Source organism: Micropterus salmoides, unplaced genomic scaffold (genome assembly GCF_014851395.1).
Source record: "Micropterus salmoides isolate LMB-PRFRI ecotype aquatic unplaced genomic scaffold, ASM1485139v1 Ms_hic_scaffold_15, whole genome shotgun sequence".
In the NCBI taxonomy this organism is placed as follows: Eukaryota; Metazoa; Chordata; class Actinopteri; order Centrarchiformes; family Centrarchidae; genus Micropterus; species Micropterus salmoides.
The window spans coordinates 5484870-5496400 of record NW_024040596.1 but is presented as its reverse complement, the minus strand read 5'-3'; the positions used below and the strand labels follow the sequence as shown (position 1 = coordinate 5496400).

General features: G+C 42.7%; 1 protein-coding gene across 1 annotated transcript; it reads right to left on the bottom strand.

Moving 5' to 3' along the window:
• Positions 1-194: 194 nt before the first annotated feature.
• On the bottom strand, positions 195-9119 carry gjc4b (gap junction protein gamma 4b). Its single transcript, XM_038720109.1, is given in 4 exon segments — positions 195-1286; positions 1397-2428; positions 2431-2575; positions 8933-9119. Coding segments are annotated over 3 exon segments (1158 nt in total). The 5' UTR covers positions 2543-2575; positions 8933-9119; the 3' UTR covers positions 195-1272.
• Between the last annotated feature and the right edge of the window lie 2412 nt (positions 9120-11531).

The following is an 11531-nucleotide window of genomic DNA, read 5'->3' as shown; positions in this document are numbered from 1 at the left end:
TGATTAAATTGTTTACAACCCTCATTGATACGCTGGAACAGTAATAAAAAAGTATCCAAAAATCAGCAGACATGGAGCATGAACGTGACAGAGTATAATCTCCTATTTAACCAACAGATGCAAATACATTTGGGTCTGTACAGAGAAAGGGATGCTTTAATGGTCATAGCTGATGTGTAAATAAAAGCTGTAGGTTAGTATTTAATAAAATGTATTTATTTTCTCGAAATCAAATTTTAACAAACCATTTGCACCAGTCCATGTATTTAATTGGGCTTCAGGGAGCTAAGACAGCAGTGAATGTCATTTCTTTTAAAATGAAAAAATAAGCCACGAAAAATTAAGCCACAGTGACAAGAGCCTCTTCGCAATACCAAAATACTTAAAACTAATAGAAAAATAACAAAAAAAAAAAAAACCAGTATCAAATACACATTTAAACAATTAAAGACAACATCAAGAGTTACATGTTTTTCAAGCATTACCCAGGTTTGTTTATTCCTTTGGACAAAGGCACCCCAAGTGTGTTCCAGTTACCATCAAGGCACCAGACTTGGGAATGTTGACTGGTGCAGCGCCAACATTGTCAAAACCATTTAACTAAATGAAATGACACACAAAGAAACCTTTGTATGAACATTAACACATCAAACACTTTAGCATGACAATAACTCCAGTACCTTTTCTTTTATGAGTGGTGCCTTGTCCGTTAACCTTTTGTTCGCATCAACAAACACTCGCTCACTGATTCACTTCCACACCAAGTTTCTTACAGTTTAAACATGTTTTTTTTTTGCTCTACAACTGGCTTGGCCTTACTTAATTACAAAATACCATAAAACAGAGTTCCAGTTTAGTCTAAGGCAAATTTGAGATGCACTCACTGAACTCCAGAGGACAACCTCTGAATAATAACTCCAAGTCTCGTAATAAGAAAAACAAAACAAAAAAAAAAAATAACACACAATAGCTGCCCTGAGGGAGAAATACACTTTAACCTTAACCGTTCTTGCTGTGCGACGGTAGTTTGTAAGCACTTTGGATCTTCAGACAGGCTGGTGTCTCAAGTATTGCTGGGTTGAGATGACCATTCTCCTCCTCGTTTGGCCGTAACACTGGAAAGCTTGGGCTGACTTCATCCACCTCAAGCATATTCATGTCACAAACACAAACACACACACACACACACACACACGCGCTTGATTCCCTTATGTCCGCTCACTGATCCTAATGTGAATTTGAATCTACTGTGTCAGCTGGGCTGCTGAGAACCTATGCACGGAGACCTGTGAAGAGAGGAAATGCGTCAATGTCAGAGAAAAGCATTTCGTAAAGATCACAGCTACAAATTAGAAGATAGAATCAAAAGTACAAAGTTGTGGATGGGAAGCCTCACCTTTCTCACACGTGCTGCTCTGCTTCTCCTGGGCAAAGTTTAATCTGTTCTGCTCAACTGCGGTGCCGTTGGACTCTGGGCTGCTGCTGCGTGACGGGCTGCCCTCCTCGTTCTGGTAAGCCAGATCCAGATGCTGTTGGGCCAGTTTAAGGTGTCGACGCAGCCTCTCCAGCTCCCTTGATGAAGCCTCGTCCCCGAAAGACTCGCGACCCGAGTCTCCCAGGTTGTCCCTGAAGCCCATCTTCCCCGATGGGTCCTTCTTCAGAGCTGTGTGGTAACCCGGAGGGGCGGAGGGCTGGCGGGATACGGAGGATCTGTGGCTGGCCAGAGCTGCATGACGGGGGGTCGGAGGTCGAGGCCGTGGTGTGCAAAAGCAGTCCCGAATACCGCTGATGCCAAGGTGAAGGATCTCCAATATGGTGAAGAGCAGACACAAGGAGCTGACTGCATACATGATGAGCAGGAAGATTGTTTTCTCTGTAGGGCGAGAGACGAAGCAATCCACTGTATGCGGACAAGGAGAGCGTGTGCATACATACGACGGTACCACTTCCAGCCCATAAAGGACATACTGCCCGAACAGGAACGAGGCCTCAAAGATGGCACGCGACAGCAGCTGAAACACGTAAACCTTCATCAGGCCATCGCGCTTTATGCGACGCCGTCCATCATGCTTTTTACTGGGCTTCTCCACAACTTCCTTTTCCTTTTCTGGCTCAATCTCCTCCAGGATCATGGGGTCCTCCTCCCCATTATCCTCCGCTTCCTCGTAGTCCCGGTTAGCCCCACGGCTCACTATCGGCATCCTCTTCCTGCCCCGTGGCCGGTAGTCATCGTCGTCCATGCGGGCAATCTTATGCATAGCAAAGCCAAGGTACATGATGGTGGGGGTGGTGATCATAATCACCTGAAACACCCAGAAGCGAATGTGTGATAGCGGCGCAAATGCGTCATAGCACACATTCTCACAACCAGGTTGCTGTGTGTTACACACAAATTTACTCTGTTCATCATAGTAGATTGACTCGCCCCAACAGCTGTCAGCACGATGCGAAAGACAATGAGAAGAGTGAGCCAGATTTTGCCCACGAAGGTGGAGTGGTTGGAAATCTCGTCCAACAGACGTGTAAGGAAGCTCCAGCTCATTTTGCCTCTGGAACAGGATGGATCCTCTCAAACCTACGGAGAAAAATAAGTGACAATTTAAGTGTTGTATTAATTGCATCTGCCATTAGGCATAAAAGAAATGTTATATTTAGTGGTCACTGAAAAAAAAAATATATAAGAGCAATTCCCAAATCATCAAGACAGAATTTATGGAACACATTTTTCATTTTACGGGACGGAGAATTAACAGATTAGAGTCATTTGGTCATAAATCAAGGCAACTACTTAAACCGGAATTACTCTAAAACAACCAGTAATCAGAATAAAAACGTGAGTGATAATGACACACTGCATCACAGAACTGTTCATCTCAACTCTCAGTGTCTTTGCAACTTATAGCCACAAGGTGAAGCTATTGTGTCAGTGTTAGAAATTGAGAAATCCCAAACCAAGCCTCACTGCCATGACTACGGGCATGCACAGATCCCAGAGAAGGTCTCACGAGATGCTATCGCCAAATTATGCAACCATACCCAGACTGTTAACCTGACTGACGAGCTCTGCCTTTCAGAGTCAAAGCATACAAGTCAACAACAAATTCGTAACTAAATGTCTGAAAGTACGGGCAAACATCCAAAATTTATAAAGACATAACATTTGCAAACTGAAGCATTTCCTCAAGGCTGTCCCTTCATTGACCACCAAATGTTAAATGCTGCAGTAGTCGATAATTCTAGTCTCACTGTAACACTTTACACATACCGTAAACCCATGCCACAATCACTTGGTGGTAGTCCCGGTTTAATAACTGGACTATGATTGCCAAAACAGAGTCAAGAGCCGATAGTTAAACACACTAAAGAGGCAGTGAAGAGGTCCTGTGGTTTCACACCATCTGTGACCAATCTCATAACAACTTCTGAGTAATTATCCAACACTATAAACTACCAGGCTTTTACCAAGATTTAGGCTTCAGACCTATTTCAATGAAATCAATTAAAGGTTGAACATATTTTCTATCGGTATGTAACTTATTTTCTTAATATTGGCCTGGACACTACTTCAGGTAAGGATGGGGAACTAATCTTTAACTTGCAGGTTTAATAAAAAGGTAAATTAAATAGCTCAATCAAAGGGTACTGTCTAACAATCTCATACCAACTAGCACTAAAAGGCCTTTACAGATGATACAAGACTGCAAAGCGCTCCAGAACAGATCCTTAAGAATGGGTTTTGGTGTCCCAGGTGTGAATGGGAGTACTGTGTGATGTTACGGTTAGAGGACACTCTCCTTAGATAAATAAAGAGTTAGAATAAAGTTGTGAAGCAGCACTTGGCACTCAGATGAATAATCAGCTTTAGAGAGAGAGAGAGAGACTTGAATAAGAACACACATTCATCATTGACCCAGTGGCTGCTCTATCAGACTCTCTGACTAGATTGTGATTATGAGTTCATATTCTGCTTGTAATCTGCATTTCCAAGCAGAGAGATTGTATGAGGTCAGTATGCGGTGAAAAAAATTCCTGCATGTTTCTCCACAAAAGTCCCCTTTCATGGTTGCCCATGTTTATTCACTGTTTTTATGGTGTTGCAATTTTTATAATCCTTCCTCGGCAGTAACACCTGAGAAAAGCCTCTCCTCATTGGAGGTATGTGGTTTTACACTGGAAATGCGTGCAGAGGAACAATGAGCATCACCTCAAACCGTTTTCCTGGGAAATCAAAGCTTTGTGTTATTGGAATCACATCAGATTGGTCATATGTGTCAGTTACCTAAAATGTAAGCTACGTTGCTCTTCTCTCAGGCTGCAAGAGACGCAAGGAACAAACATGTAAGGAATAGAACAGCATACTTTGCTGCTTGTAATCTAGGTTAACAGTTGGGAGTTGCCCCCAAGCTACTGTCAGAGCTAAGAGGCAGAGAAAAACCACCGCCTCACATGCAAGTGTCTGTGTGAGTGTCAAACTTGCTAAAAACCATCTAACCCCTGCACAGAACTAGATAATCAGACACTTTCAATCTAAAGTTAAAGCTCAAATCTGCAACTCTTTTTGTCATCTCCACAGTAAAGTGTTGTTAGATTTTAAGACTGGCACATGGTTGGACCTGAAGTGTATGTGTCGTTATTCTGCGATGCCTCATTGCTAATGGTAGCAAGCAACGTGCAATCTCGCCGACGATGCAAACTAAGTCTGTTCAACCTGAGCTGTCAGCTGTGTTTTTCTACTGTTTTTGTAGTTTTATATTCACACCAAGAAATAAAGAACATTACAGAACTGGTAGGCAGTACACTTTGCTAGCTAATCTGTCCTTAATGGCTCTTAAGGCCCATTTATACTCCTGCGTAGGGTCTACATGAGTACCTACGCACATAGACATGCATTTATACTTGTGCGTAGGTGTGTCCGTCATTCTGCAACACCTCCAAACGCTAGTCGGGAGTAGCGCTACAGCGTCCACTGTGTTGACTTTTGCCGGCCGAGCAGGCTAACTTCCGGTTTAGCATTCCGCTAACGTAAATGGGGGTAAAATTGTAAACGTGCAGCTGGTGTAGCCTTTTCAAATGTTACTGTCCGATCACATTCGGAACGAGTCATTTCGCTCGGGTTGCGACGGTCAAATATATTGAATCACTGTGTTACAGCCGCCGTTTTGGCCGCTAGTAAATGTTACTTCAAAAGCGCAGGGTACTTCCGATCGGCTCGGAGGCATCGCGAGGCTACCCAGCCGACCAATCACAGAGCTTACCGTCCGTGTCGACTCGACGTATAGTTACATTTTTGAGGAGGTGCACGTCAGGCGACGGCGTAGCCTCTGCGTAGCCCCGTAGCCTACGCCGTTGATTTGACTCAGAAGTATAAATTGCACTTTGAGGATCCATTTAACCACACCAGACAAAACATAAGGAAAATGTTGACGTTAGATGCTATTTAAACATCATGTCAAGTACAAGTAAAAAGGCACAGAGAACAACAATGTGCCAAAAAGTAACAGATTTAAGCTTGAATACAAATTCAGTGGCTACAGATGCACCTCAACCAAGTCACTTTCAGACATTAAAGACTACTAGCTACAGCCCAACCAACACTGGATTGTGGAGGCTGATGCCAATATTGATGTGTTAGTTTAAAAACTGACCATGATGTTTTAAGGGATATAAATTTTTCACACCAAAACAAGCATTGTTAATATATTTTAATACAAAATTTGGCTTAATTTTTTTAAACCAATATATGTTCTACCTTAAAACGTTACTGTACCATATTGTCACTTACTGACCTACATGTCTGCAATAAGTTGACATCGGTATGCCTCAGGGTAGGTCGATATGACTGTATATACTGTGCAACGATAGAAATGTCTACACAGGTGAAATTTAGCTATGTAGCAAATCAGGGCTGGATTCTTGACAGATCTCACAAGGTAAAAATTATTTAATCCTGTGGCTATTCTAGACTTTTCCAAACATTTTCCAAATGTTAGTGAGTTATTTTGGGGTTGTGACTCTCCCAAATAAAAATTATCCACTGTTTTACAGCTGCTTCTTTAACAAAACAAGGTTTGTCAAATTGCCCCTCAAAGCGCATCACACTTCCTGTGTTGGAGCCCAAACTTTTTTGGCTTCATGCACCGCTACCGACGTTGTATCAGATTCTCTTTAAACCTCCATGGACTTGGGAAGCTACGGGACTGATTACCGCGTTCTCATGTGGTGCGAGAGAGATGGTTGGTGGGGGGTAACGTACGTCCAAGTTGGTTTGCCAACCACTGCAGAAGAACACAGTAACGAGAAAACATGGAGGAGAGTGAAATTGTAAATACAGTAGAGCCAATTGCATTTAATTGGCATCGGCCGTTTATAAAAGCAGATATGACTATTAAAAAAGAAACCTAGTCAGATCCTTCACTCATGTCATGGTGTTGCATAGTTTGCCCACTAGACGGCGACCAGCTGCAGCTCCCCTGTTAACTACACTGCCTCACCACAAAAACCACAGAAGAAAACAATCAGCTGACCGGAGTTTACACGCAGCATTTAGAAATGAAATTGAGAGCGGTGAGTCTGTCTTTTGTCAAGTTAATGACATGACTTTAATAATTATAATAAAATACAGACCCAGTCACTTCTCTCCTGAAAACATTCATGACTTGCTAACCCTCCCGTTTTTATGCCATCTCACCGCAGTTTAATGTTACAGTAGTTGGGTGTTGAAAGCTGCTGACAGACGTAACTGCACATTTCAAACTGTGTGGCAGTTCTAGCGAACAGTCCACATTTGTCCCTAGTTCATCACTTCTAAATATTCTAGCTACAGCAGCTCATGCTGCCCGTTGCTAAATTAGCCACAAAGCTAATGCCGCGTTAATCAGTGGAGGAGCGCCAACGTTAACGAGCCGTTAAACTATAGTTTGACGTATTCTAAATATATCTGCGAGCCGCCTGTCTGCAGCTAGTCGGCGTGTCTTAAACCAGAGCGGAAATGTAAATAAACATGAGCTGAACAAGAATCTAACACGGCTTCCTGTAGCTCCTCTTTATGTGACGTTAGTTAAATTAAATCTCAAAGTTGCAGGTCCTCGTTGGAGACATTCCTGTAGTATTAGATGTATTCAACAGCAGCTCACTGTATCCTAGACGGCATGATTTATACTGATGGTGGTTAAATAGCTTTGGTTAGAATTAAAGAGTGCCGGTAAAGGGATGGACTAGATGTGAACGTGCTCCACTGAAATTATGGCAGATTATATGTAAAGTGAAATACACATGCTTATTCTCTCTCACTCTCTCGTTTACAGACGGCTGAAAAAGTTGCACCTTCCAGTAGCAAATATTTACATGTTCACTTTGAGACTGTAATCGATGTTATTAACATAATCCATTTAGGAAAAGGTTTTATAGCCCACTTCAACACCAGCTTTCAATATCAGCTTGTTCTAAGTGTAGTTTATACAGTAAAGGGGTCTACTATCCAAATCATTCTTGAAATCAAAATATCGGCTCTTTTTCACTTTAATATCGGCCCCCAAAAACCCATATCGGTCAGGCTCTAAAATACAGAGCAGGAGTTGTTTTTGTTTGCAAGTTCCAATTAAAAAAAAAAACACAACTCAAATTTGAGGATTTATCATATTATAAGATTACATAATGTGATAAAAAGACTTTGGCCATATCGCCCACCCCTTAAGTGACTCCTAATTCTGAGAGCTTCTTTAATGTTTACATCTTGAGTATTCCCAAATAAAAAACAAAAAGCCTCTGCAATACATACCACCTCCATGTCCTATCTACTCAAGCAGCCTATCTGTAGCACTTCAAAGAAAACAGCCTGCTTTTCATAAAAAGGAGCACAGTAAAGGAGCAGAGTTTCCACAGTGACTGAGCCTGCCAGAACAGAGAGGCTTTTGTGACTCTCACATCTGGGAGGCTAGTTATGGTTTGTCCCCCCTTTATCCCAGAGCCCTAAAGCTTAGAGGCCCTGGGCATGGGAAGGAAAGGGCCAACAATAACCAGAATATGAGTCAAACTGAGAGTGACTAGAGGGGGGAAAAATTTAACTGAACCGCCCTTTGTATCACCATGAACCATAATAATACTAATAATACCATAAAAACTGGATTGAAAACTGAGGTTGGTGAGGAGATAAAATATGAAGACTAATCTGAAGTAACACAAGGCGTAGACCATGTTCTTATTTAAACACTACAGCGTGAAACATTAAAACTAATCCCATTTGCACTGAGCATAAGACAAAAAAAAGAGAAAAAGAAATGAAATATCCTCCTCGTGCCTAACGGGACACGACGTCACCGCGGAGCTACACACGCTTCCACGAGCTCAAGTCAATGGTGTGACCGTATGGTTGCGCCACATTGTTTGGGCAAAGTAAGCTATGAATACAGCTATTTTCCAGGATAAGAGGTTTTGTAAACGGGGTGGGGGGGAAGAGAGAGACACAAGGCACGACTCCTGCGCGTTCTTCCCATCACCAAATTCAGTCGAGACACCGCAGTCAGGATGGCAGATAAAATTACCAGAACATTCTGCATACCAGCAGAAATATAACGGAATGTGGCGCAAACGACACCACTTTGGCGTCAATATACCGTAAATTAAAATAAAAAACACCCATGCGACCACTTTACGTGCTTTAATTAGCGCTGCCTGCTGCCAGCATGTGCGCGTAAACTTAAGTTAGCCTTAAAAACACTAACGTTACATTTCCCCGACTGCGGTATTGAGAACACGTTCCTAAAACGCCGGAATTACATTAGCAGCTTTCACAAGACTTCACTATTCCTCCGGCGAAACCGTTAAAGCTAAAACTTGAGCCAAACGCACTATTGTTAGCCACAGCCACACGTCTACGTGGTGATGCTGCCGCGGCTGCGTTACCGCGACTTGTTTGCGTGGTGGGCTATTTTACCTTCAGATGTGATTTTTGGGTCCTCCGCTTCCGCACCAACGGCTCCTGGAAGTTGTCTCGTATTTCTACAGCTTTTTCTTCGTTTTCTTTTAATAAAAAGAAAGCCCTCCCGCTCTAATATCAAGCCATTCAGTTGTTTCTCGCTTCGAGGAGCCAGCGTCCTTCGCCAGTTGTGTGTTACACTGCGGGGTGAGGACAAAGAATATTCCCAAATCCCCCCCTTTTTCTCCTCCCAGTTTTAGCCGGGCACCCCACCCCCTGTCTGCGCACTGTGCGCAGAGTGGAGGAAAACGATCATCTGCCAGCATTCCTGATGCAATCTTTGCCTCTCTTTCGGTTTAAACTTTACCCTGGACTCAGCTACTGATAATTAAAACAAAAAAAACAACCTCTGGAGTCACTGCATGTGACACCAGAAGGATTCAGAGAGAAGAATAAATATCACTTCGTTAGTACTTGATATTCACAACTGCAAATGCACAATGCAAAGCACTTAAATTGTTACCAACAGAACAAACAACTCATTTAATGGTGCTTCATGTTACAACCTGCAGATCCCTCATCTCTGCCCGCATTCCTTAAAGCAGGTGACCATAACATAACAGAAGTCACACTGTTTGTGTGGCCTGTCAGGCCCCATCCACACTAAGGCATTTAAATTTTCAAAGGGAGACCTTTTTTTCCGTTTTCCGTTTTAAAACTTTGGCTAGTGTTTTAGTGTGGATGGGCAAAAAAGAGGACTATAGAAACGATGATGCAGACGCTCACACTTGGCTCTCTGATTGGGTCTTTTAAGTCATGCAATGTATAGACACAATGCTACTGACAGAGTTTTTGATTTGGTATTTTTATTAAAACATTTTGTACCGTGCAAATAACACTTACAGACTTGTACTGTAAGTGTTACTTGCGAGGACTCCCAGTCTGTTTTCCGCCACCACAGCTGCTTTTAACTCCCGTGTTACATTCAGTAACAGTCCCACCTTGTTATTGGTCCATGCAAAATAAAATCTGGTGCGGTTCTACGTCTACATTACTTTATTCTTTCGCCAAATCTTCTGTAACTACGGAATAGACCATCTGCTTCAGGTTTAAACCGGCATGCATGCCCAGTATACGTGAACGGCCACTAGTTTTAATGTAGACAGAACAACTCTGATACCCAGCTAAAATGCCAGTATGGACGGAGATCATATTCATTTTAAAACTCCATTTTTAAACAAAAATGGAGTAGTGTGCATGGGGCCAGAAGCAGCAGTGCCAACCTCTGTTTCTGTTGGCAATGTGCGGAAAGCATGCAGCGCTTACTGATAGTGAGTGCGCCCTCACACAGCTGATGCAGATGTTCGGAAGTTGTTGCCATCATGAGGCCCCTTCCTCCATGTCACACTTTCTTTGGCAAGGGCCGCACGTGCGTTTCCTCATCCATCCCCCACCCCTCTAGCATCTCCTTGAAGCAACACCCTGCACTTTACAATGTTCAATACTAGAAGACAAAGGAAAGTTAACTCTGTTTTAAGCCAGGATTTATGACCCACATTAGGACTTGAAGGAGTCTGGAGAAGTACTGAATCATGATCACGAATCACTAAATGAACCATGTGGACTTGCTATTCTAAAAAAAAAAAAAGATAAAAAGTGCCATCTACCATCTGCAGTATGGTATTAGCCTAACACTCAATCAAAGAGTGAGATTTCCTTTAAGCAGCTGAATTTCCAGTAGGCTTACACCGCACTTTCCCTGGAGAAGTAAGTTAAATGATATATGTGCGGTTACCCAGATTAAATGTTGCAGGCGTCCAGTCAGCATCAGTCTCCTGGGGTTGTCACTCAAATTGAATAACCACATTGTTATGCTCTCCTGAAATGCCAGTCTTCATTTCTCACCCACCTCTCCAAACAAAAACACAGACGAAGCAGATCTTCTCTGCCTTCACATGTTCCTTGTTGTGAATATACTGCAAAGATCAGACTGTTTAATGTCTTTTTGATGGCTGGCCGCGGAGGGTGACAGCACATTACAGGCACCAGTTATTGTTTAATATCTGCTGCAAACAGGAGGTCAGCAGAGGAATGCAATGCCCTTCCCCCTTCTCGGGGAGCAGGGAAGCTCTATTGTGAACCACAAGCATGCTTTTATTCATAGGGTGTAATGTGGGGTGCCCTGGTAAACCACAGTCCATATGACAGAGAAAAATAATCTGGAGATGGAACAGCCCAGCCTCGTGGTTCTTTTACATCATGAGCTGAGGTTAGCTCTCCTGTTGCTTACAAAGAATACAAAAGTGTGTACAGGCATGTATTAATATTCTACAGTTATACTTGCTAGTACTCTGGTTGGGACTTTGAGCATGCATGTTAAGAATTGAGCTATAAGGATGCACATCAATAGTTTACCCCAAATGCACTTGTTTCTGATCACACACAGGGGTAAAACACCACATTGTTCCAAATGCTGATGCACTGTAAAAACCTACTGAACCCATGGCTGTTTTTCAGTTCCTTTATTTTGAGGCTCATGGTGTAGTCACCATACTATATCGTGTCATTTTTCAGGATGGGAAAGGCCACTCAGAAGGGCTACTTTTCCAATGGAAGT